The 26,169-nt window shown below is 35.6% G+C and overlaps 4 protein-coding genes across 6 annotated transcripts; 3 read left to right on the top strand and 1 right to left on the bottom strand.

Moving 5' to 3' along the window:
• The first annotated feature begins 1,726 nt into the window (after positions 1–1,726).
• Positions 1,727–3,912, top strand: LOC111432311 (EGF domain-specific O-linked N-acetylglucosamine transferase-like). The gene is made up of 3 exons (XM_023069135.1): positions 1,727–2,139; positions 2,380–2,460; positions 2,621–3,912. Exons 1-3 carry the CDS (start codon positions 1,908–1,910, stop codon positions 3,847–3,849), a joined length of 1,542 nt encoding a protein of 513 aa, XP_022924903.1. The 5' UTR covers positions 1,727–1,907; the 3' UTR covers positions 3,850–3,912.
• Positions 3,913–5,913: 2,001 nt separating this feature from the next.
• On the top strand, positions 5,914–18,133 carry LOC111432314 (short integuments 2, mitochondrial). Of its 3 annotated transcripts, none has more exons than XM_023069138.1 (9): positions 5,920–5,924; positions 12,672–12,678; positions 15,320–15,598; positions 15,965–16,042; positions 16,191–16,332; positions 16,454–16,524; positions 16,600–16,696; positions 17,296–17,516; positions 17,709–18,133. In XM_023069138.1, exons 3-9 carry the CDS (start codon positions 15,329–15,331, stop codon positions 17,949–17,951), a joined length of 1,122 nt encoding a protein of 373 aa, XP_022924906.1. In that variant the 5' UTR covers positions 5,920–5,924; positions 12,672–12,678; positions 15,320–15,328; the 3' UTR covers positions 17,952–18,133. The 3 variants fall into 3 exon arrangements, with proteins under 3 accessions (XP_022924908.1, XP_022924906.1, XP_022924907.1); XM_023069139.1 differs by having other exon boundaries at positions 12,672–12,682; positions 15,318–15,598; XM_023069140.1 differs by lacking the exon at positions 12,672–12,678 and having other exon boundaries at positions 5,914–5,924; positions 15,318–15,598.
• Positions 8,717–9,894, top strand: LOC111432316 (protein MIZU-KUSSEI 1). The gene is made up of 2 exons (XM_023069143.1): positions 8,717–9,366; positions 9,543–9,894. Exons 1-2 carry the CDS (start codon positions 8,886–8,888, stop codon positions 9,863–9,865), a joined length of 804 nt encoding a protein of 267 aa, XP_022924911.1. The 5' UTR covers positions 8,717–8,885; the 3' UTR covers positions 9,866–9,894.
• A 238-nt stretch (positions 18,134–18,371) lies between the features above and the next one.
• On the bottom strand, positions 18,372–25,010 carry LOC111432310 (NADPH-dependent thioredoxin reductase 3-like). Its single transcript, XM_023069133.1, has 10 exons — positions 24,725–25,010; positions 23,328–23,529; positions 23,096–23,201; positions 22,507–22,772; positions 21,312–21,591; positions 20,518–20,625; positions 20,119–20,205; positions 19,875–19,979; positions 19,566–19,696; positions 18,372–18,775 (listed from the first exon to the last, which is right to left on the bottom strand). Exons 1-10 carry the CDS (start codon positions 24,948–24,950, stop codon positions 18,715–18,717), a joined length of 1,572 nt encoding a protein of 523 aa, XP_022924901.1. The 5' UTR covers positions 24,951–25,010; the 3' UTR covers positions 18,372–18,714.
• Positions 25,011–26,169: the final 1,159 nt, after the last annotated feature.

Here is a 26,169-nt window from a genome sequence, read left to right as displayed (position 1 = left end):
TCTTACTCAAATAAATGGAATAATTATAATTTTTTAATCTTCAGCTCCATTTAGTTAACAGAGAAAAATCTCTCATTACTCTTTTATTATTTAAGATTCGAGTGAGATTCTCTAATATGTTCGAGATAGGTCTCGATAGGGCGGTTAAACTGACATCTACACTCTCAATGTTTTTTTTTTTTTTGTTAAATAGATTTTAAATTTTATTTTTTTATTCAATAAGATTCTGTTGAAAAATACTTTTCATTATATAAAATAAATAAAAATAAAAAAATTTAAATGATTAAATTATAGGTTTTAAAAAATGTTATTCTATTAATTATAAATATAAGAAAAGAAGTGTGTTTTTCTTTAACTATTTTCAAATAAATAAATAAATACTCTCAGGAAAGTTTGAGGTGACACGCGCTTTGTCCTCATCGGCGCGTGGAGAAAGCTTCCCCCATACGCCAGCTTGTTGCCATCTCTCAATTTTTTTTTCTTTCTAATTTTTAGGTAAAATTATTGAGTTTTAAAATTTTTTTTTTCTAAAAAAGTTTGTTTCTAATATTAGGATACGAACACCTCAGTTTGGTTTAATTTGAGTAAATTGCATGAATTTCCGCAATTTTTACTGTGCTTAGTTTTTTTTTTTTTGGTATAGATATCATTTTTGTTTCTGTCTAAATTGTCGGGGGAGGGTGGCAGCTATCGATACAAAATAGTGTGACACTAGCACGTGAAGAGAGAGTAGAAGGAATGCCGAAGAGGCGAGCAATCGACGGTAGATAGAATGAATATTCCAGCTTGAAAGACAAGAATTCGAGAGGGAGCCGAGCATGAGAGAGGAGAAAGGGTGAGAGAGATTCTCTGTCACTCATTGTATGAGGAGAAAGTTCGATTGCTTTAGGTTTGAGGATTGAACCGAGGTTTGCAATTTTTTAAGGTTTTAAATCGACCAAACTAATTTTTTTTCAAAATAATAAAACCAAATCAACTGGTTTGGACATGTTCAATTCATCTTCCTCATTTATTCTTTGCTGCATATTTAAAATCTTTTAAAACTAAAATTCAATGCGAAATTTAACGTTAAATAATATATTTACGAGACATAAAATTGAAATTTTAAAAATTAAAAATTTATTATTATTTTTTAAATTAAAGAAAAAAAATGCATGATAATTATGGTCAACTACGACTATTAGGCGCGTTGAGTGCTTAACACAATTCATTAGAGGAAAGGTAATGAAGAATTTACACGCCTTTATTTAAACCACTTTTCTCAACACGCATGTTTTTAAATTTAAAATTTAGATATGTGAGCTTAATTAATTATGTATTAATTACAATTCTCTTCCCATAATTTTTCTACTCTATCTAAATAAATTATTTTTATTTCAAATAATAATTAAGTTAAATAGATTCCGTTATTAATAAAGATGTTCATATGACTCGAGAATCCAACTAATCCGAACTATCCAACCCGAGATTAGATTATTATGAAAATAAAAAATATTTGACATTCGATTGGGTTGAAAATTCAATTCGAGTTGCTCGGGTCACCAACACGATCAACATAAAATTTCGAGTTGATTCACAAGATTTGTACGTGAATAGACTAGTTAATAATTTAGAGGGATATTTTTATATTTTTGAGTGTTTTATAAAAAATATAAATAAATCTTTAATATGGATATCCTAAAGACACCATCCCCAAGTTTGACGCCTCCATTCTTGCCTTTTTTCTCCCTTACTCATTCCCTGCGGCTACTACAAACCTCTGGCCACAAAACGCCTTCTTCTTCTTCTTCTCTCTCTATCTTTCTCTCTCCTTCCTATAAAAACAGAGTCTCTCCCCTTTGTTCTTCTGCAAATTTTCTCTCTCTTCTCTTAAAGATAAAAGAAAGAACAAAAGGAAGCTTGGGAATATGGTTCATCACTATATACGCTATCAGCCATGGAAGAAGGGGATGAACATAAGAACACCTGCCCAGTTTGTTCATCATGATGATCATGAAGAACAAGATGATGACGAAGAAGCTATGGGCTGTGATGAGTTTTATTACTCTGTTTCTGCTTACAAGAAAACCAAACCCAAGTTTTTGTTCCTTCTTTTCCTCTGTTTTCTTTCTTGCTGCTTCGTTTTTGCTCCTCATTTCTGTAAGTTTTTTCTTCGCATTTCTCAGTTTTTTGTTTTGGGTTTCTTTTTTTCTGCTCTGTTTTTAATGGGTTTTGTTTGTTTTTTTGTTTCAACGTTCTTTTGAGGTTGAAAATTGCGTTTTTGGTGCTCTGTTTTTAATGGGTTTTGTTTGTTTTTTTGTTTAAACATTCTTTTGAGGTTGAAAATTGCGTTTTGGGTGCTCTGTTTTTCATGGGTTTTGTTTGTTTTTTTGTTTTTAGATTCTTTTAAGGTTGAAAATGGTGATGTTTCTGCCGCTGTTATGGAGGTTTCTGCTCCTCTCTGTTCTTCAATCCCTAATGGTATGCCTTTCTCTCTGTTTTTCTATGCTTTCTTTTCCTCTGTTTTTGAAAAATCTATGTTACTCTGTTTCTGCTGACAAGAATCTGATCCGTTTTTGATGAAAAAAGGAACCAAAATCCTTTTGTTAGCAGAAATTAATGTTTTTTTTTCCTTTTTCAGGAACCATTTGTTGTGACAGGAATAGCATTCGGTCTGATATCTGTATTATGAAAGGCGATATAAGAACAGAGTCTTCTTCCTCATCAATCTTCCTCTACACGTCGTCCAATTCCCGGATCGACAACGACAACGACAACGACAATACAGTGATTCAACTCGAAAGAATCAAGCCTTACACAAGGAAATGGGAGAACAACACCATGAACACAATTGATGAATTGCAGCTCATTGTTAAGCGAAAGAGCAACGACATCGATCGACACCATCGGTGTAACGTTCGACACGATGTTCCTGCCGTGTTCTTCTCGACCGGAGGCTACACGGGCAACGTTTATCACGAATTCAACGACGGGATTTTGCCGCTCTATATAACTTCACAACATTTGAATAAAGAGGTTGTTTTTGTGATCCTTGAGTATCATAATTGGTGGCTAACAAAATATGGTGATATCCTTTCCCAACTCTCAAACTATCCACCAATTGACTTTAGAAAGAACAATAAAACTCATTGCTTTCCTCAAGTGATTGCTGGTTTGAGAATCCATGATGAGTTGACTGTGGAGCCTTCATTGATGGAAGGGAACACGAGCATTGTCGAGTTTCGAAACCTATTAGACACGGCGTACCAACCTCGAACCCGAGAGGTGGTTCGACACGAGAAGAACGAAGCCAAAGAGCAACCAAAGTTGGTGGTTCTGTCAAGGAAGGGATCAAGGGCTATAACAAATGAGAAGTTAATGGTGAAAATGGCTGAGAAAATTGGGTTCAAGGTGAAAGTTATAAGGCCTGATAGAACAACAGAGCTGGCTAAGCTTTATAGAGAGCTCAATGAATGTGATGTAATGGTAGGAGTCCATGGAGCTGCCATGACACATTTTCTGTTCATGAGGCCTAATTCAGTGTTCATTCAAATCATTCCATTGGGGACTGTTTGGGCAGCCGAGACGTACTATGGCGAGCCTGCGAAGAAGCTCGGTTTGAAGTACGTCGGGTATGAAATTCGGCCGAAGGAGAGTTCGTTGTATAGCAAGTACGAGAAAGATGATCCTGTTCTTGTCAACCCAGATAGCATTACAAGAAAAGGGTGGGAATATACAAAGAAGATCTATCTTGATGGCCAGAATGTGAAGTTGAATCTTGCACGGTTTCAGAAGCAATTGGACCGAGCTTATTACTATACCATTTCTCGAACCCGAGCCCGAACCCAACACCACGGTTCATTGGAGTGATGGTTGCATCATATTATGTGGGGGAGTGTTCTTTTGGGGGAAAATAAAAGATTTTTCTAAATACATTTTTTCTGTACATAATATTTGATTATTCGCAAATAACATTTAAGAACAAATGTTTCTACATATACCAAAATCACCAAAATTCCAAACTTAAACGTGCTTTGCTTGAATAATTTATGTTGGGTAACCTCTCCGAAAATTTCCACTTTAAGATAAGGAGGTAACCTAACCATGTTGCAGGGAGAATGTCGAAGCCCTAAGGTACTTGATTTAGAATCCAAGCCTGAATCTTGGCATTAAGAATGTTCATATGACTCGATAACCGACCGACCCTAATTACTCAGCTAAAAATTTCTATCGATTTATATGAATCTTTTTTTGGTTGGGTCAACTTGACCAACTCGAAAATAGGGTTACAACCCATTAAATTTCAGCAACCCAATTGAAAAACATAGGATTAGATTAGGTTAGGTTGTGAACTCTATTCGAGTTGCTGGTTCTAAATTTTATATAAAAGAAAATAAATAAATTTAATTGAAATAATAATGCAGGGAAAAGTAGCTCTCAGGAATTTTCATACCAAATTTCTGGCCAATGCCAAACAAAATTCATTATAGCCACACCTTGGACTAAAGCTTCTCAAAGTTGGGGTTTCTATCGCCATCTTGGAAACGTTCTACGGTATTCAAACCTGACTTTTCATCTTTCGATTGATGAACTAAAAAAAATATATGTTTGAGTATTTAATTTTATTTTTTGTATCGCTTGTTTTCACAAATAATCTATTTCTGATGAGAATTTACATAAATTAGGTTTGTATTCGATATAGAATTAGTAGAGGTACACGAATGAACCGATATTACATATGAGAGTAATCATAAAGATATGAAATTTAAGAAATACTAGTAACACGAAAAAGGAGATGTGTTTGTAAGGGCGTGGAAACATCTCCCTAGTAGACGTATTTTAAGACCTCGAGGGAGAAGCCCAGAAGGAAAACCTAAAAAGGACAATATCTACTGGTGGTGGACTTGGATCGTTACAAAATGACAAATGGTATTAAAGCCAAATTTTGGGCGGTGTGCCAGCCAGGATGCTGGGCCTCGAAGGGGATGGATGGTAAGATCTCACATTGGTTGAAGAAGAAAACCAAGTGAGGTGGATTGTGGATCTCACGTTAATTGTAGAGGGGAATGATATAAAAACTTCTCCCTAAAAGATGTTTTAAGTCTAGTAATTATAAACTTTTCGAAAAATTAACATAAAAGAAAATCGATAAAAGTTGTCCACTTTCATTGAATTAGCTACATTTCAAATTTATATTTTATAAAACGAATCGACAAACATTATTGAGAACACCAGAGAAAAAAGAAGAAAAAGCCACCACGAGATGAAGGTGAGTAGAGATCAAGAGCATTGAGAACATCAAAAACAGACAATTACAACACTGGAAATGTGCCCTAAGTCTGAACACAGCTCACTCGTCACCCATGATTACTAGAGAGCCACGAGTGCATACAAAGTTCAAGCAAGCACATATAGCTGTGATGACCAAGGGACTTATGGCTCAGATGACTCGACTCATGGTCCAACCCACGCTCCAACAGAGAATTATTGAGGTCCAATAGGGAATTCGAGTTCGAATAGAATTACAAGTCAATTGGTAATAGGACATGTCGACTATTTTTTTCAATTGCGCAAAGGGCGGTTACATATGCCATTGATAGAAGAGATTAAAAATGAGATATTAATAGAGGCGCATAACTCTCCGTTCGTCCCGGCGGTACCAAAATAACATGAAGAAGGCTAGGATATAGCCAAGTAGCCTAGTTTGTGAATAGGTGTCTGCACTAAGACAGAAAGGAGAGTTGTTGTCTTAGAATATGACTCAAAAAGGCCGTTATTTGGTTAGTAACTCTTAGTTTCCATCTTCTTTCTCGTATAACTTGAGTTTTATAGGCAGATGAGAGGCCTGGAATTGTATGGTTTGAGCTTTAGAGAGCTACAAAAACTTAGAAAATGAGTGCCAGCAAGAAGGTTGATCCACGAACGGGGTAGACACAAGGCAGAGTGTCAATAAGGATGCTGGGTCTTGAAGGAGGTGGATTTTGGGGTCCTACATCGATTGGAGAAGAAAACGAGTGCCAATAAGGATGTTGAGTCCCGAAGGGAGTGGATTGGGGGGTTCCACATTGATTGGAGAACGAAACGAGTGCCAGTAAAGATGCTGGGCCACAAAGAGGGGGTGGATTGTGAGACCCCGAAAAGAGGTGGATTGTGAGATCCCACATCGATTGAGATGAGAACGAAACACCATTTACAAGGTATGGAAGCCTCTCCCTAACAGATACGTTTTAAAAACCTCGAGAGAAATGCCAAAATGGAAAGCCCAAAATTTCTTGCTTTCCAATGAAATCGGTGTGGAAAATCATTTCATAGGCATACACTCCACCTCCTTTTAATTAGTGGGTTTATAAATTTTCATCTTAGTTTATATATCATAAGTTAGTTACTTCAACGGATTCGTAAACCTAACTCACGAACCAAACACGCTAAAGTATACTGGGTTCATGTACATAGCTCATGAGCTAAACACGTGAAATTACGTATGACTCGACTTCAGAACATAGCTCATGAGCCAAACACGAGCCAAATTCATGAGTCGAACACTTCTTAATTTATATAAAAAAGACTTCAGAACATAGCTCATGAGCCAAACACGAGCCAAATTCATGAGTCGAACACTTCTTAATTTATATAAAAAATGTTTCAACTCGATCATATTAAGAATTTGAACGGTAATTCAAGTCATTTTACAATCAAGCAACAAGAGAAAAAAACATTTGGAAACATGTAGTTGTATAATAGACAAAGAATGATATCAAACAAACGGCCCCAATTGTTAGTTTAAGTACAAGCCCATAAGGTTTAAAAATTAGAGCTTGTGTTTGATTGTATACCTTTTTGCTATCAAGCGGGACTTTGATCCATCGGTTTTACCAGACAACCTCGGTCACTTGTTTTTGTTTGTCCTTTACCTTTATCTAAAAAGAAAAATTAAAAAAACGTTGAATATTCGGGACAAAGATATGCAATCACATGCAATCATGACTTATAGTAACATGACTATAATTAAACCTAAGACGTTGTCTTTTTCATTTTCACTCTTCTTTTCTTTAGAATGTGTATCATTTGGTACACATAGCTCCATGTATTTCGCTTTCATATACACCAAACTCAGGAGGGAAAACCCAAAATTCTTGAGGGGACGTCTGGAATGGAAAACCCAGGAGGGAAAGACGCGTTTTAAAATCGTGAGGCTGACGACGATATGTAACGGACTAAAGCAGATACCATTTGTTTACGATGGGCTTGAATTGTTACAAATGGTATAGAGTAAAAAAAATTGTTTTAGTAAAAAAATTTATAACCCGAACAATTGATTTGAATCTAAAAATATTCCCACCTGACTCAAACTAATCCACGAACATCTCTACCTCCAACGAAACGGTCTGTTAGAGTATTAAGACAATAAAACGGGAATAAGAATATGGTTTGATTTGTTTAATATATATTTTTAGAGGTTGGAACACACAAAAAACATTATTATGGTTTGTGATAAAATCCCAATATTTTAAAAGGAAATTGGATTTATTTAATTATTTATGAATTTTATAAAATTAGGGATTGTGGTGAGATCACATCGAACAAGCGTGCGTACACATTTTCGTTTTGATAATCATTATTTTATATAAAATTATATATATTTCTATCTCAATCACTCATTTAATTCCCGCCCCTATCCTTTTCACCTTCATCTCACTTTTGATCCAACGGTCAATTTCAATCCATATCAATAATTATAGTTGTTTAAGTCATCTAATTTTTGATCCAACGGTCGTTGTTCATGAGGTATGAATTATATTAAATATTTGCTGCCTTTTTTAAATTTATATTATCAATTAATAACTAGCCAACCTTATTCATAATTTTGTATTTTCATTGCTAAATAATTCATGCTTTCCCATCAAATTATTATTACTGTTATTATTTAATAATTTGAAGTTTTCTAAGTTTCTATTTTTTAAATAATTTTTTAATTACGTTATTAGACGTTTAATTTTATTTATACTATTCTTCTCAAAGAGGTGGATGAGAATTTAGATGAGAATTAAAATCATCAGGAAAAAATAGATGAGAATTTTTGATATTTCAAAATCGACCCTATGAAAGTATAAAAGATGCATATGATTGATAAAATCTTCTAGCACACAAAATTTTAACCAATAAAACTCCTAAAACTTAGGTGATATTACATCTTTCACCCCTCTTTATATATATTTTTTTAATATTCCAATTTCTTAGTTACTCTGTGATAAATAATATTTAAAAATTATTATCCACCTTTTGCAACAATATTAAAAAACTCGACATTTCAATCCGATTTGGGGTGGATTATGGATGGAATTGATTCATGAATTCTCTTAGATGGGTACCAGAACCATCTCCAGTTTATTATTTATTTTAAAATATACATTTTTACTAAATAAATAGATATTTTAGGAAGTAACAATCAACGGATCCAAAAATTTTTTATAGTTGGATTGGATTGGGTCGAGTTCATTATTTAAGGTTATTTCGATTAAAGAAATAGGATTTAAACAATTATGTTGAGTCGACCCGAATAAGTTGAGTTTAAATTTTTTATCCTAACCCGACCCAAGTAAATATTTAAGAATACAAAGACGAAGAACATGAGCAATTAAAAAATGTGAACTAAAAAAAAGTCCACAAAAAATGATGATGATGACTCCAAAACCTCTGTAGTCTCTCCCTTTATATTGGACAACTCCCAACACTATCATCAACCCTTGTCTGCCTCTTTTCCTCCACCATTCTCCCCATTTTCCTCTCTCTCTCTCTCTCTCTCTCTCTCTCTCTCTCTCTAAAATGAAGATTCTTTCTCCATTTATTCTCCACTAAAGCTATCATTTTTCATCTCTCTCTCTCTCTCTACTTTCTCTCTCATCGCCATGACAGGCCTGCAAAGAACCAAAAGCTGCAGCGCCGCCATTCAAACCACTACCAAAATCATCCCATCTTCCATCTCCGCCCACCACCTCAGATCCTCCTCCGATGCTGACAACTTTTCCGGCAAATTCCTCCTCCAGAAGAACTCTAGCCACCGCTGTCACCGCCAACACCTGGCGGCTTCCACCACCGGGAAATTCTCCTCCCTCCTTCACTCTCTTCTCAAGCTACTCTCAATTCCCACCTGCAAATGGCTTTCCATCCCCACCCACCTCTCCGTCAGCCCCTCCCTCGGCCGAAGAGTCACTGGAACTCTCTTCGGCCGCCGCCGTGGCCATGTCACCTTCGCCATCCAACTCGACCCCCGGTCCCAGCCAGTTTTGTTGCTCGAATTCGCCACGTCAACCTCGTCCCTCATCAAGGAAATGTCCTCCGGTCTCGTTCGCATCGCCCTCGAGTCCGATGCTCCGACCACCTTCGACGGTATTACCATAATTTTGAAATTTTAATACGTTTAACAATCGAAAACACTCGTACTCTTTGTTAAGATTAATTCACATTTTTTTAATTAAAATACATAAATAATTTTTTAATAAATAAATATAATTATTAGATTTGACCTCTTGATTGTATTAGTGATGATATTTTAACATTAATAGGTAATCGTCCCATTAGAAAGTTGTTGGAGGAGCCAAGGTGGACGATGTACTGCAACGGGAGGAAGTGTGGACAGGCTATGTCACGCACGTGTGGAGAGTTTGAGTGGTACGTGCTGAACACTGTACAGAGCGTGTCAGTCGGCGCCGGAGTGATTCCAATGGTGGACGACGGTCGTAAAGGTAGTGGGTCAGAGGGCGAGTTACTGTACATGAGAGCAAAGTTTGAGCGAGTTATAGGTAGCCGTGACTCGGAAGCTTTCTACATGATGAATCCAGATGGTAATGGAGGACCTGAACTCAGTATTTTTCTACTCCGAATATAAAAATTGCAATAAAAATTTTATTTTATTTATGATGACTCTTATTAATTATATAATTACTTTTTAATTTTTTATTTATAAGTTCAGTTTAATTATCCAAATTAAAGCTCCTTGAGAACCTCTTAAATTGATAAAATTTTCTTTGAATTATAGAAATTAAATTTGTAATTTTGTTTTATTAAAATATATTTTGTTGTTATGTGATAATTTTTTGTCAATGAATTTTTGTTTTTACTTGACATTAATTAAAAAATAATGAGATTATATTAAAACTTAGCTGTCAATTTCAGCTATAATTGATTATTTATTTCAAGTTGATTGGTTGAATAAAAATATTTCAATTACGTCCATTTAATGCCAACTGAATATTCTTTTTATATATAATTATGTATAATACATTTGACATAAAATTACTAAAATTAAAATAAATAATTAATTAATTTTAAAATATGAAAATAATTTATTTTCGTTGAAGAATTACATGTGTATGATCTGAGAACCCGATCAATCTGAACTATACAATTCAAACTATAAAATGTTATTTTTTTCGGATGAGATTGGGTTGAATATTTTAAAAACTATAAATAGAGTTATAATTCAAGCCAACTCTACAGTAGTTTTAAAATAATTATGAAAATTAAGAATATTTGACCTTTGTAATCGAAATTCTAGATCCAACTAAAATAAATTTGGGTTGGATTGCAGCTCTAGACCCAACCAACCCAATTTCGAGTTGGTCCTAAAAATTTTTGCAACTCAATCCACTTTTAACGAACTATGTATTATGAACGTTTTGACCTTTGACCAATTTTTTTTTTTTTAATGATTTATGAGCACAAAATAATCAAGTGGAAATAAATAATTCATATGAAAAATAATTAGCTTAAAAAAGTAAAATTATGATTAAAAAAAAAAAAAACAAGTTGGAGTAAGTTATTTGAAACTCCACCGACCAAAATAGAGAGGGTATGAGTTTATATTTTGGTTTAAAGAATATAATGTTAAATAATAGAGTTTTGTTGTTTAATGATTTTGATGTATCTATTTAGTTTTATATTTATATATTTTTTTAAAAATAAATTTCTCAAATTTTAATTTTATATATAATTAAAAAAAAAACAAATCAATTAAGTCCAATCTATCTTAAATTTTCAATTTTATATCTAAATTTTTTGAAAATGTCATCAGTAACCTATTAAACAAAAAGAAAATTAAAAAATTAAGAATTTATCATACGTTTTTGTGTAATTATACGATACAAAATTAAAAGTTTAAATATTTATCAGATATTTTTTAATGTTTCGAGAATGTAATAAATATAAACGTGAAAGTTTGTAAGGGGAAATGTCCATATAATATTGAAGCTCAGAGAATAGGATTAATGATGGTGCGTACATGCGTTTCGCAAACGCTTTGCAAAGAAGCAATATTTTTAATACACGCACATTTGGCTTCTTAAAGGTTTGAAAATAAACAACCAATTCATATGTTTTAGTGTAAATGTTGGGTTTGATTTGATTTTTTTTAGATGAGGTTGTGTTGAATTTGTTTAGAACAGAAAATTTAGGTCGGGCTGGAAATTTTTTTGTTGGGTCAACTCGACCGGCCCAAAAATAGGGTTAAAATCTAACCTAACCCTATGTTTTAGTCGGTTAGCTAATATGTAACAGCCCAAGCTCCCGCTAGCTAATATTGTCCGTTTTAGTCCGTTACGTATTGATGTCAGCCTCACGATTTTGTTTTCACATCCTTATAAGAAATGTTTTGTTCTCCTCCAGCTAAAGTGGGATCTCACATTCCTCCCCTATTGGGGGCCTAGCGTCCTTGGTGACACAATGTCTAGTGTCTAGCTTTGATACCATTTGTAAAACTCCAAACCCATCGCTAACAAATATTGTCTATTTTAGCCCGTTACATATCGCCGTCAACCTGGGCTCAACGTCCTCACTAGCATACTGCACGATGTCTGGTTCTGATACCATTTGTAATAGTCCAAGTCCACTGCTAGAAAATATTATCCGCTTTAGCTCATTACGTATAGCCATCAGTCTCATTGATTTTAAAACGCGTCTGTTAGGGGGAGAGGTTTCCCACCCTTATAAGAAATGCTTCGTTCTTCCTCCAAACGATGTGGGATCTCACACCCTACCCAATCCTATTTTAATGATGTGACTTATGAATTTTAACATTTGAACTTGATGTAATATGCATTGTAGATAAGTACTCGACAGAATTTGGCAAGATCCGTTCGGTGAAAGATGAGAGCAATTCCTTGGATGTTTTAATTCACTATTAGTTGTAGATTTTGGATATGTATGGAGCTTTCTAAATTGAGTTTAATACTCGAGTCACTTAGTAAGGTTAACATGACAACCATGACACTCGATCATCAATAGTTTTTTTTTTCTCCTTGTCTATGAGGACCTATTAAACAATGTTAGCACTACAAGATTTGTAACGCTCCATGTTCAGGATTCAAAATTTGGATCCAGCATCGGATGATTCAAGCATTCCTGTCACGTTACTTATTTCTTACTTTTAAAAGTGAATACTATTTCTATAGACCAACACGGGTCGTCTCGACACGTTTTATTCTCCCTCACATGCGTTTTAGGAAGAAACACAAAGGAATAGTGTGAGATCACAGATTGGTTGGAGAGGGGAACGAAACATTTTTTTATAAGGGTGTGAAAGCTTCTCCCTTACAGACACGTTTTAAAACTGGGGCTAATGACGAAACGCAACGGACCAAAACAGACAATATTTGCTAGCGGTGGACTTGGATTGTTACAAATGATATCAAAGTCAGACATCGGGTGGGTGTGTTAGCGAGAACACTAGACTTCCAAAAACGATAAATTGTGAAATCTCACATCGATTGAAGATGAAAACGATTCAGAATGAAGAACATTATTAAGCAAAATACAATAAAATGAAGGGTTGGGAAGATACTTTTTGAACAACATTTCTCCTAAAAGACCAACAAAGAAAAAAAGTGAAAGGAATTAAATAAGATTAAGAGAGTACCAAACAACAAACCAGAAAATCTTCAACACATGCCCTACTTTGTCTCACAAGAATCACAAGTTTTGTTTAAAATATTGAGCTAATGGGAGTGGCAAAGTGGCTAAGTTTAGACAAGCTAAAGCAAAACATGGAAGGCAAAACCCAAGATTTGCTTAAAGCTAAGGGATATTTTTACAATGCTTGTCAATAATATTTAGGCAAGAAATCGATTAGGAGCGTATGTAGGTAGGATCCGAGAAATTTTTTAAACTAACTTAAAATTTCGGGTTGGTTAGGTCGATGATTCGAGCACCCTGAACGAGTTCATAACCTAACCCTTCTAGATTGCGTTGAGTTGGGTTGAATTTTCGAGTTTTTTTTTTTTTTAATAAAAAAAATCTTACTTATCTACGTAAAATATGCTACGTTAATAATTAAAATTTCATAAAATTTAAATACCAAACATTCACAAGTCACAATACATCACTGACATTCGTTATATACGTCAAACATTCTTGTAGAGCATGAAGCAAATCCATGAGAGTTTTTGCTCAAAGTGGACAATATCATACTAATGTGGAGATATGTGATTTCTAACGTGGTATCAGGGTCATGCCCTTAACTTAGTTATGCCAATAGAATCTTTAAATGTCGAAGAAAGAAGTTGTGAGACTCGAAGGTGTTGTCAAAAGTGACTCGGGTGTTGAATAAAGGGTGTACTTTGTTCGAGGGGAGGATTAAATTGTTAGGAGAAAGTGCACTCAAAAGTGACTCAAGTGTCGAAAAAGGGGTGTACTTTGTTCGAGGGGAGGATTGTTGAGGATTGTTGGGAGAAGGTGCAGTCAAAAGTGACTCAAGTGTCGAACAAAGAGTGTACTTTGTTCGAGGGCTCTAGAGAAAGAGTCGATCCTCGATTAAGGAGAGGTTGTTCGAAGGCTTCGGGATAGACTCTGTAGTCTATTTTGTTCGAGGGGAGGATTGTTGAGAATTGTTGGGAGAAAGTCCCACGTGGACTAATTTAGAAAATGACCATGAGTTTATAAGAAAGAATACTTCTCCATTGATTTGAGGTCTTTTGGAGAAGCCCAAAACAACGTAATTTCTAACGATCCAAAATTGATACCTAAATTAACAGTCAGATTGTTTAAAAATTAAGGATATTTTTATTAATTTAGTCCTACCAATTATTCTCCATCCTTTCAATGGCTATTTCTCTTTTCCTCAATATACTTTATTATTTTAGCCTTTCTTTAAAAATAAAAAGATAGATCATTCGAAAGGAAAATGCCCAAAGTATAAATATTATCCAATATTATCCAAGCCCAAAACCGAAGCGATCGCAGCCACGTAAAAAATGGCCCAAAATAGTCTAGAAGCCCACATTTTAATTTTCAGGAGACACGTTTGTCTAATGGACCAATAGGAAAAAGCCCAAAGTTTAAATATTGCCCAAGCCCAAAAATGGAGCGCTCTGGGCCACGTAAAATGGCCCAAAAAGGTCTATAAGCCCATATTTAAATATTCGGGAGCCCAGTTTCTCTAATGGGCCGAAAAGAAAAGGCCCAAAGTACAAATATTGTCCAAGCCCAAAACCGAAGCTCTCTGGGCCATGTAAAAATGGCCGAAAATTGTCCAGAGGCCCACATTTAAATTTTCGGGAGCCCAGTTTCTTTAATGGGCCGAAAAGAAAAAGCCCAAAGTATAAATATTGTCCAAGCCGAAAACCGAAGCTCTCTGGGCCCCGTAAAAAATGGCCCAAAATTGTCTAGAGGCCCACATTTAAATTTTCTGGAGCCCAGTTTCTCTAATGGGCCGAAAAGAAAAAGCCCAAAGTATAAATATTGTCCAAGCCCAAAACTGAAGCTCCCTGGGCCACGTAAAATGGCCCAAAATTGTGTTGAGGCCCACATTTAAATTTTCGGGAGCCCAGTTTCTCGAATGGGCCGAAAAGAAAAGGCCCAAAGTATAAATATTTTCCAAGCCCAAAACCGAAGCTCCCTGGGCCACGTAAAAATGGCCCAAAATTGTCGAGAAGTCCACTTTTTCATTTTCGGGAGCCCAGTTTCTCTAATGGGCCGAAGGGGAAAGCCCACTGTATAAATAGTGCCCAAGCCCAAAACCTAAGCGCTTTGGGCCACGTAAAAAATGGCCCAAATGGTCTAGAAGCCCACATTTTAATTTTCCGGAGCCCAGTTTCTCAAATGGGCTGAAAGGAAAAAGCTCAATGTATATATTGCCCAAGCCCAAAACCGAATCTCCCTGGGCCACGTAAAAAATGGGCCGAATTGTCTAGAAACCCACATTTTGATTTTCTGGAGCTTAGTTTTTCTAATGGGCCGAAATGAAAAAGCCCAATGTATAAATATTTTCCAAGCCCAAAACAGTAGTGCTCTCGGCCACGTAAAAAATGGCCACCTTAAACCCTAAACCTCCGTCTCTGTTGTTTGAGAGAGAGAGAGAATGAAAGGGATCACTGGAGTGGTGAAGAAGGCTTTAGGAGAGATGGAATTCACTGCGGCCGGTGGAGCCATCAATTGGTTCCCCGGCCACATGGCCGCAGCTACGCGTGCCATTCGCGACAGAGTCAAGCTCGCGGATATGGTGATCGAGGTCAGAGACTCCCGAATTCCCCTGTCCTCGGCCAACCAAGACCTTCAGTCTCATCTCTCTTCTAAACGCCGCATCATTGCCCTCAACAAGAAGGATTTGGCTAACCCTAATATCATGCATGTAAGACACCATTTCATGATCTCTGAGTTCATAAATGGATTGACAACGGACAATGATTTTCATATTTGTATGGTCCCTTCTCAGTTATCTTTTATCTCGTTGTTGGTCTACAATAGAACTGTTTTCTTCACTACTAAGATCAATTTCAAACGCTATTTGTTCTTTAAGATGAGCTTGTTCTATAAAATGAGCTCACTGTATCTCTGTTGGTCCTTTCCTTTCTTAGAATATACGGTTTAAATGTCGTGTGTATCAAATTTCTAAGAGTTAGTTATTTGTCATGTTCTTTTTAGTCATTCATCGATCATTTTTCGTCCATAGTTGTCTCATGTTCGTGTTGTTTTCATTACGATTTTAATTGTGCAGAAATGGACGCACTTTTTTGAGTCATGCAATCAAGATTGTATTCCAATTAACGCTCACAGCATGAGCTCTGTTCGGAAGGTATTTTTATTTTCTACAGTATTGCGTCGATATTAATTCTCAGCTTGCAATTAATTTTGAAGTTCTAGCTACTGATTTCCTGTGGTATATTGATTTGCTGAAATTATTGGTGGTATATTGTCTGTACTTTTGTTAATTGATGAAAAAGCTTCTCGAGCTTGTGGAATTTAAACTAAAGGAAGCGATTTCAAGGGAACCTACTCTTCTTGTGATGGTCATTGGTGTTCCAAATGTTGGGAAGTCGGCTTTAATTAACTCAATCCATCAAATAGCTTCTGCACGCTTTCCTGGTAAGGCTGTTTCTTGGAACATAATGCCAATTTCTCTTTATTCAGAAGGGTACAAATATGGATGCGTTTGGTTTAGAGGCCTTGTTTTTTGGACTTCTGTGGTTTCAATACTTTTTCATAGTGCAGGAGAAAATGAAGCGAGCTAATGTTGGTCCCTTGCCTGGGGTTACTCAAGATATTGCTGGCTTCAAGGTAGTTTTGATCAACCACATGTCTTCCTTCATATAATGATGAGTTCTTAACCATTTGCGCTTCTTCGATATGCAGATTGCTCATCAACCTAGCATATATGTTCTAGATACTCCAGGTGTTTTAGTTCCAAGTATTAAAGACGTGGAGACGGGGCTGAAACTGGCACTTGCAGGTTGTATTTCAGTTTGTAAGAACTGTTTTTGATTTGTCAGAAGCTTTTTGTACAGCTATAGTGCACTGGGATATAATATACTAGAATGATGCAAGGATGTAGAATATTGATTGTGCAGTTGAGCCTTTAATTACTTCTACTGCTGAAGTTGTAAACACATATGAAAGCTGACCACCATAAACTAAATCTAAGGGACTGAAACTTCTTAATTACTGTAAATTTGAGTCTAGAGAATTTGATGAACATGGAGTTCCCATCCCTTACCAACTGAGCCCATCTCGCAAGTATAGCGGATCACACCCCCAATTGAGTTTAATTCATTAGAAATTATATGGCTTAGTGTAACAGCCCAAGCTGCTAGCAGATATTGACCTATTTGGGATTTCCCTTCTGGGATTCCTCTTAACGTTTTAAAAATGCATCTGTTAGGGAGAGGTTTCTACACTTTTATAAGGAATGCTTTGTTCCCCTCTCCAACCTATGTGGGATCTCACACTTAGTTTCCTCTCCATTTTAATATTTCACGATGACATAGATACTGACAGTATTGCTGCATCCACTTGTCAAGCTAACGCTGTAATTTTTTCACTTGGAAGCAGGATCTGTGAAGGATTCCGTGGTGGGTGAGGAGCGTATTGCTCAATATCTACTGGCAGTTTTGAATACTCGGGGGACGCCCTTCCATTGGAAACAATCGAATAACAGAAGAATGGAGGGTATTCAATATGAATCAGAGGAAATGCACAGATTTAGTCTTAATGACCTCCGACCAAAAAGGAGGCCTCCCCTTCCAAATAAATCTGATGTGGTATACGTCGAGGTAAGGGAAGGATTTCTTATTAGACTCTTAAGAGTGTTTATGGCTTTCTATGCTAAAAACAGAGAAAGACGTTAATTATTGTGTGGTTTTTGTATAACCCCACCTTTGTTTGACTTTCATTCCTCTCCATGAAAGCTGTGTATAAATCTAAAAGGATAACTGTGTTCTTTTTCTCTGAATTCATTTGACCAGGATCTTGTTACACAAGTTCAACGTGCACTCTACGCAACGTTTTCTGGATTTGATGGCAATGTTGAAGATGAGAATGATTTAGAAAGTCTCATCGAAGTGCAGTTTGAAGCATTGCAGAAAGCAATGAAGATACCTCACAAGGCAGCGGAAGCTCGTCTGAAAGTGTCAAAGAAACTACTTACTCTATTCAGGGCCGGTAAGCTTGGTCCATTCATCCTTGACGATGTCCCCTCTCATAACTAATCATCATTAAATTTTTTCTTAGCAAAATAATGTTCCTCGTCTTCAGTTGAAGTGGCTTTATCGTAGTGATATTATTCTTAGGGTAAAATATAAATTTCATTCTCAAATTTTGTAACGTAGGTTGTGTAAATTAAAACCATGATCAGCAGGGTTTTATATATTTCTCATTTTGATGATGGAAATTAGTGATACGAATTACTCATCTTATTTCTAAGCATCTTAAACAAAATCAATCTTTACCGATAGACCAATAAGAGTTAAGACTTTCCAAAAAAAAAAAAACCAAACAATCCACAAAAGTTATATGGGATTACCGCTAGTAGTTTAATAAACAGCGTGCATTAAGAAAAAGACTTGAACAATAGTTATGGATCTGAACCTGTGCGTTTTATTTTCAGTTCTCACAGTAATTATCATCAATAGACCTAAAACAAGAATGAATTGGCTGATGTATTATTGAAGGAATCGAACCTTATTCATCCAGAAACTACAACCAACAAATTTGACGACGAACAATATGAGCCATCCCCTCGAATGAATGTCTGTCTGTTCTGCACATGACCATAATTCTTTTCTTTTTTTCTTTTTTTCTTTTTTTTTTTTGCCCTTTTTCTCAGCTCTGTATCTAAAATATACATACATTATAAATATGAATGTTACAGAACATGAAAAAAATTTAAGCATTTTTCCAATTGGCTATATCTTATTAGGACAAATGAAACAAAATTGAAGGCAGAAGATCAAGGGCAATAGCTTCACCACCTCATTTGTTTGACTCGATGAATTCTCTATACTCGCTCTTCATTTTGACTCCAGATATATTCCTACATAAGAATCAATAAATAGAATATTGGTGAGAAATACATCTGAAAATTATCCATGCCAAACACTCCATATGATGAGGATTTCCCCTGTTTAAAAGTGGTACAGGAGTATAGGAGTTATCTATCTTGTGTTAGAATTGCTTCAACCCTCACTTGGTTTAACGGCTGAAGCGTAAATATTGTCTTCTTTGGACTTTCCTTTACAAGCTTTCCCTCAAGATTTTAAAACACGTCTGCTAGAGACAGGATTCCACACCTTTATAGAGAATGTTTAGTTCTCCTCAACTGATGTGGAATCTCACACTTAGTAATGAATGTTATTGAAAGAATAAAGAGGAGCCCTACTTTCAAATATTTTACGGCTTGTTTGATAATGATTTTGTTTTTGTAAAATACGCGTGCCTCTTCATAATTTTTTTATTTTAAGAAATACATTCATGAGGTCTGGGTTATAGATTAGATCGCATTTGGGTCCTGAGTTTTCAAGCTCAACAAATATACCATTGAATTTTGCATTTCTTGGTGTCCTTCAATCCAATTTCCGGCTAGGTGACAAGACATTTGTAAAATAAAAATTAAAAAATAAAAATAAAAAACTTTTTTTAAACGCTTCCAAATTGAAAGGTAATTCCAAACCAGTCCTAAAACCTTGAAGGGACAACAAATATGATTTCATGAGGGAGTCAGAAACGATCATGAAAAGGAAATGTAAATCCACATGTAGAGATCATATCATTCAGTGGGTTTATTTATGCATCAAATATGATCTAAAATAAGATGCAAAACATACCTGACCATCTCCTTATTCTTGAAGAACTGCACGCATGGAGTACCCATAATCCCAGCTGCTTCTGCTATTTCTTGGTCTTCCTCAATATCAATTTCGACAAAATGGACACTTTCATCAAATTCATCAATCACCTGGAAGATAACATTAATGAAGGCTAATAAGCATATCAATGATTGGTCATCAACATCATCAGAAAAATAAAACAGATGACAGTGGAGTTTATCATCAAGCATGTCAAAGCAGATAATTCATGCGGACTGGATGGATTGACCCTACACTCAATCCAACGAATAACTTCACATTTTCTACCTTGCTAAGAAGTGGCTTCAGAGTCCTACATGGACCACACGTTGGAGCCGTATATAGTACACATATAAGCCTGGGGCTTTCATGGTATAGTTTCCGAAGCGCATACTGGAAAAACAGAAATGTAAAAGATAGTAAAATTTGAGTGAATAACAAAAAATATTTTGAAAGCCACAACCGTAGAAGAGTAAAACATTATGTAAAACATTGTAACATAATTACCGAAACAGACGAGAAAAATACATACCTGGCCTTTATGCTTTGTAAGTGCGATATCAAAACCCTCCCGAACATCCCTGTCTATTGGTTCCTTCTTAACCTCTTCAGTTTGGGGCTGGAAAAGCAAATACAAGAATGATCATGTTAGCATCAATGAACTACTTGTGATAAACCTGCTGCACAAAACAACTTCCCCAATATGCATAAGCGACTTTGTCACTTGTTACACAAAGCTATGGTTGAAAATGGTGAAAACATCTGAGGTTGGACTTTAATCAATCAAAAACAAAATAAAAGTGCAGAAGTCTCTTTTAACACAATTCAGTAATTCTTGCACCAAAAACAATCAGTAATTGGAATATGTGACATATGCCAACTGTCTGAGAAGAAACCAGTCAACCAACCAACTTCAACAGGGTTTTGATACCTGGTGGAACTCAATAAGAAGATTCTTGCTCACAAGATAGCGCTCAACAGATAAAGCAGCAATGCATCCAGATCCAGCAGCTGTGATAGCTTGCCTCCATTCATGATCCTTAGAAATTAAGAAGAAACGAAATCAAAAGATGATATAGGTAATATCAATTTCATGGTTTTCCAAGAAAAAAGATGGATAGAAATTGTATAATAAATTTGACTAGGGAACCGTTTTTGTGCCTCTATGTCTCATCACAGATTCACACCTTGTGGACATGCTCAAGTTGACAACATAGTTCTTCAAAAAAATGTTAATCCTATTTAGTTGATTTTCAAACATCAAAGGCCGACGCTCACCACAATACATTAAGATGAAAAGATCCTGAAACTAATATGTTCCAAGAGCACGCAGTCTACTACCTGGACAAGTTATGGGTTGCCCTGGAAACATTAGAAAAGTGGCCACAATCATTTTTTACCAAAATTCCATGTCATTATTAGTCATATCGATTTAATTGCATAAATGATCATAAAAATAAAAAAATAAAAAAAAATCCATAGTTGATGAAAGCAAAAGTTATAAGTGGATCTCAAAACTGAAAAGAATAAATTCTATTTAATTAAAGGTTAAATCAATTATTAAACTTGTATAGTTTCTTTTAATTTATCAATGAATAGTTCATTTCTAGTTCAAACAAAAATTAAACTTTTGCTTTGAAGACAATTCTGATGCAAACAAGAGTCAAACGAACCAGCTCTTGTAAGCTATAGCAATAATCAACAATGCACTCAGGAGGAAAATACCTGCACATCTCCAGCTGCAAATACACCTTCCAGAGAAGTTTTTGCAGTACCATCCTCCACCAACACATACCCAGAGCTATCAAGCTCAACCTGGCCTTTCAATAACTGGCTGTTTGGTGAATGACCTATTCCATAAAATAAACCCTTTGCCTCCAGCACAGACTCTTCCCCAGTATCATCCTTTCGAACTAAAATGCCAGTCATTTGCCCTTTTGTGTTGCTAACAATGTCCACAGCCTCCGTGTTAAAGTGCAAGGTAACATTTGGGCAGTTGAACACTCTGAAACATTCGCGATAATCAACCTGTTAAACAAACATTCAAGGGGTTGAAAACTCACATACAAATTGTTTATTTGTAAACCTAGAGATAGCTGGGAGTCAACATAAAAGGCTGTATATACCAAGTGTAAGGCAAGACTGCTATAAGGTCAATTTATAAGGAAAGATGGGCCTGAAAAACCATGAAATTATTGTTAACAACTGTGAAGAGCAATGAAAAGTTACGTTCCAAAGACACTCAAAAAGTCACCCAGCCCACGAGTTGTCAAGTCTTTCATTATCCTCCAAAGGCTCTACACTATTGCTAAATTAAAGTTTTGATTTTCTTCTGGCTTATCCAATTCACTTGATAAGCCGTAGGACTTCCCATAACTCAACAAGTCACCTATTCTAAGGTACATGATATATTGTTTCCATACGCACTTGATAATTTAAAATGTAAAATTGATCAAACCGAATTTATCAAAAAAATGAACATAAAGAAGTAATAAAGACCCAGTCAATACAAACCAGTTGAGCAAATAACAAGACACATCATTGTCCTCCGAATAAGTTATCCCGTTTCTTAATTTTTAAAGCAACCACAAATATTTATTATAAGAATATAACATTATACCGGATACATAAGCCTGTTAGGATAATTCAAATTTCAACGTAAGCAGCCAATACAATCTACAAGCATAAAGTAGAAATAAGGGGGCCCAGGTTCCCTAATAGCTTCCACATGAAAATTTTGGTTTTTCTTTCCCAGAATCACATTATTGCATTTCTAGACATATAAAATAAAAAACGAGCGAGCAAAGGTTGAAAGATAAGAATTCCTTACCCTAAAAGTACCTAGTATTTATAAGATATCAAACCAACTACTATAAAATAAAAGTGACTCTTTGCCAAAATATTGAACTGACTAACATACCTATCCTGCATTGCTTTAGAAGCCCTAAGTTGATCCTTACGTACAAGTAAATGAACATGACGAGCATATTTAGTCAGGTATAAGGCTTCCTCTGTTGCTGTATCACCTCCTCCTACAACAGCAAGAATTTGACCCTTAAACAAGGGTGATGCTCCATCACAAATTGCGCAAGCACTAATTCCCCTACTCCAAAATTCATCTTCACGAGGTAACCTAAGTCGCTTTGCTGTTGCTCCTGTCGCATATATTACGCTATGGCACTTGACCTGAAATTTATAAGGAGAAAAGGCCAAAGAAAATTAGAAAGAAAAGAAGCGCCATGTACTTTTTAAACACCAAGACAGATGAATTGAATAGCTTAGAGGCATAAATACAAAATAATTAACGAAATGAATTGAAACAAGGAAAAATCTAAAGTCCAAATTATTCTTCAATTCTTAGATAAGTGATAACAAAAATAAAATATTAGGGAAAAGTAGTAGTACACAAAGAATGAATTGATGATACTAGATAAACAATAAAGTTCTTAAAAGAGGAAGTCAAGAATTCATAGTTTCTCCATACATTTTGATAGAAAATAATTCATCACCTTGCGTTCACTACTTTGCACAGTAAAAGGTCTATTGTTTAAATCAATAGACTCCACGTCTTCTTGAAATAATTCAGCTCCCCACCGTTCCGCCTGCTTCCGCATCCTATCCAATTATAATATGAAGATTACAACCGAAACAATCTGCCCATGGATCCCTAACCAATGTCTCTTCCGTTGTGATAGAAAGCAAGAAAAACCAAAGCATTTCCCATACTTTATATTACTTTACCTATCCATCAGATCTGGACCAGTAATTCCATCAGGAAACCCAGGAAAATTTTCCACTTCTGTGGTAGTCATTAACTGTCCTCCCGGAACACCACCTGCTTGAAAACCCTCGAACACTACAGGCTTTAAATTTGCCCGAGCCGCATATATGGCTGCAGTAAATCCAGCAGGACCAGAACCTATAATTACTAGATTCTCGACTCCTGTTATAAAGAACACATGATCACTCTCATGATCTTATGCGAGTACACCTCAAAATTCCAACTTCATACACACACACATACAACAAACTTCATATCTAACATTTCCAATTAGAAACCAATTCTTTTCTATCTATTGAAGTAATTATCTCATGTAAAATGAATGAAGAAAAACCTTGCAACCAATACAATTTCAACCCAAAAAGCATATATAATTGCAATATCATATGATGGTTATTAAGTTTATATGCCAACAAAACAAATTATAACCACGATGTCTACGCTACAACTACGGCGAGGAAAGCTAAACCAAATGTTGGGATGAATAAAATAATATTGATACCAGTGAGTATCAGAACCAGTGAGTGAGCACCTCTACTACAAACGCTAGGATGAATAAAATAATTGGCACTACTATGTCTGAAACAACTACTTGTTTCGGCTGGAAAGAACTTATCCAACTACTCAACAACAAAGTTACATACATCAGCCTACATATTTTCCTACAAACATGAGGATATATTGATCACTAAGGTGCAAAGGGAGCAATGTCTATTATCAGTTTGAAACCATGTCAAGAAAGACCAATGAGTCCACTTAAAAAAAAAAAAAAAACATGCGCACTGATTATATATTCAAACATCAGGAAACTAGGAAATGTAAGTGTAGTAGAGTCACGTGGAAAATCGAAAAGTTCTACATCAAAATTCGAGTAATAAAAGAACCTCTAACTTTAACTAATTTCTCTTCAAAATGATAGAAAATTTAGACAGATATTACAAAAATACGATACTCGCAGAACATCCAAAAGATGAAATCACGCACTTACAAACACAGCCACGAGCAGAAATAAATAAATTGAGTGCCAGATGTTTCACAGGAAAGACCAATTATTAGGCTAATAAAAATATGCGCATTGATTATATATCCAAACATCAGGAAAGTAGAAAATCAAGTCACGCAGAAAAAGGAAACCACGGATTCCACATTGAAACACACAAAATCAAACTCAATAAATTAAATGCTTCCTATATCAATTCTCCTAAAAAAGGCGAAAAATCCAGATAAGCGTCACAGAGCTTTCCCGCGCCAAACGCATCCAATCCAAAGGACGAAAACACGCACTTACAAACACAGAACAAAAAATAACAAAATACATTAGCGGAGATGAACAAAAAATAACAAAAATGGAAGTAACCTGGAGAAGGAGAGATGTCGTCATCGGAGGAGGCGCAAAGGCGAAGAAGAAGACGGCGAGGAGGAGTGCGAGAGGAGCGGAAAGCGAGGGAGCAGCGGCGAGAGGGGGAAGGAGAGAGGAGGAGGAGGAGGCGATGAGGCGGAAGGGCATTGGAGAGGGCGGGCATGGCGGAGAAATGGTGGGAGGAAACGGAGGAGCCGATTCCTATCTTGAGAGAGGCAGCCATTTGAGTTTGAGACCATACAAACCAGACACTCCAAGAGTTAAAAGCGATACGGCCTACGGGAAAGCCGAAGAGGGCTTTCTCTTCGGCCTCTCTATGTTTTTTTTCGTTGGAGAGTGTGACACACGCGCCCTACGTTTTATCCGAAACTTCCTCCCATAATTTACAATAAATTAGTATTGGCTAAATTATTTATAAAAAAAAACAATATTAAAGTTTTATTAATATTTATTACTGGTTGTTGAAAAATTACTCATGAAATTTTAAGAGCAACGTTAACGTCGTTTATTTTTATGCATAAAAAATTTTAAAAATAGACAGTAATAATTAATAAAAAATTAAATAGATAATAATAATAATTTTGTTTAATCTCTATATAGTAGGGTCAATTATACAAATTAATTTAAATTAACAACATTTATTCAATTAAATAAAAATAATAATAAGATATGAAAAGAGGAAGGCATGAAAAAACCCGAATCAATTTCCCTTCTTCACCGGTATACACAAAAGCATGGGAATGACTCGTTCTCATCCCGAAATTTTCAAACGAGAAATTATGAATAATTTAACATTTTCTCACACCTTTATTTCCGTCTTCATGCAGTCAACTAAATCCAAACCGTCCTTGATATGCTCACGATCTTCTGCTTATCTAGCCAATATGGAACTTCAATGACGTTTCCATCCATTTTTTCTCTCAAATAAAGTATATCATCGAGTTCCCTCTCAAATAGTCTTCTTCTTTGGAACATATCTATAGAGGAAAGGAAAGTCATTAACTGTGACTACCTTCTACCGGCTTTCATGGCTAGAGTTTGTTGTCAAAATCTACGTGAGTATTTGTGAGATTTCATATTGGTGGGAGAAGGAAACGAATCATTTCTTATAAGGTTGTGAAAACATTTTCCTAATAGACACGTTTTAAAACTGTGAAACTAACCGCGATACTTAACAAGCCAAAGTTGTCAAAATTCATGTTTGACGTCATTTCAAATATTCAATTTGTCCATGGGCTAAAATGTAGTTTGTAGATTTCAAGCTACACGAGCAAAATAGGAGTATTCGAGGGCTTGTGATGATTTTGAAGATTAAAGAAACATATTTTGAAGGCTAACCGTTGAAACGTTCTTAAAGTGTTTAAATGGGAATGTTGCAGTTAGAGATGTTAATTATCTCGGTCCGACTAGCCACGAACAGGGAGTGAATTCTCAGTTTAGAT

Source organism: Cucurbita moschata, unplaced genomic scaffold (genome assembly GCF_002738365.1).
Source record: "Cucurbita moschata cultivar Rifu unplaced genomic scaffold, Cmos_1.0 Cmo_Scf00038, whole genome shotgun sequence".
Lineage (NCBI taxonomy): Eukaryota > Viridiplantae > Streptophyta > Magnoliopsida > Cucurbitales > Cucurbitaceae > Cucurbita > Cucurbita moschata.
This window is presented reverse-complemented; position numbering and strand designations above follow the sequence as displayed.

Coding starts and splice junctions, on each gene's coding strand:
- LOC111432310 (XM_023069133.1), bottom strand. CDS start 24,950: ATGGCTGCCTCTCTCAAGATAGGAATCGGCTCCTCCGTTTCCTCCCAC. Junction 21,592..22,506: donor TCTAAAGCAATGCAGGATAG/GTATGTTAGTCA, acceptor CGAATGTTTCAG/AGTGTTCAACTGCCCAAATG. Junction 20,626..21,311: donor TTGCAGCTGGAGATGTGCAG/GTATTTTCCTCC, acceptor TTAATTTCTAAG/GATCATGAATGGAGGCAAGC.
- LOC111432316 (XM_023069143.1), top strand. CDS start 8,886: ATGACAGGCCTGCAAAGAACCAAAAGCTGCAGCGCCGCCATTCAAACC. Junction 9,367..9,542: donor TGCTCCGACCACCTTCGACG/GTATTACCATAA, acceptor TAACATTAATAG/GTAATCGTCCCATTAGAAAG.
- LOC111432311 (XM_023069135.1), top strand. CDS start 1,908: ATGGTTCATCACTATATACGCTATCAGCCATGGAAGAAGGGGATGAAC. Junction 2,140..2,379: donor CGTTTTTGCTCCTCATTTCT/GTAAGTTTTTTC, acceptor TTTTGTTTTTAG/ATTCTTTTAAGGTTGAAAAT. Junction 2,461..2,620: donor CTGTTCTTCAATCCCTAATG/GTATGCCTTTCT, acceptor TTCCTTTTTCAG/GAACCATTTGTTGTGACAGG.
- LOC111432314 (XM_023069140.1), top strand. CDS start 15,329: ATGAAAGGGATCACTGGAGTGGTGAAGAAGGCTTTAGGAGAGATGGAA. Junction 16,043..16,190: donor GCATGAGCTCTGTTCGGAAG/GTATTTTTATTT, acceptor TTGATGAAAAAG/CTTCTCGAGCTTGTGGAATT. Junction 16,697..17,295: donor GCTGAAACTGGCACTTGCAG/GTTGTATTTCAG, acceptor ACTTGGAAGCAG/GATCTGTGAAGGATTCCGTG.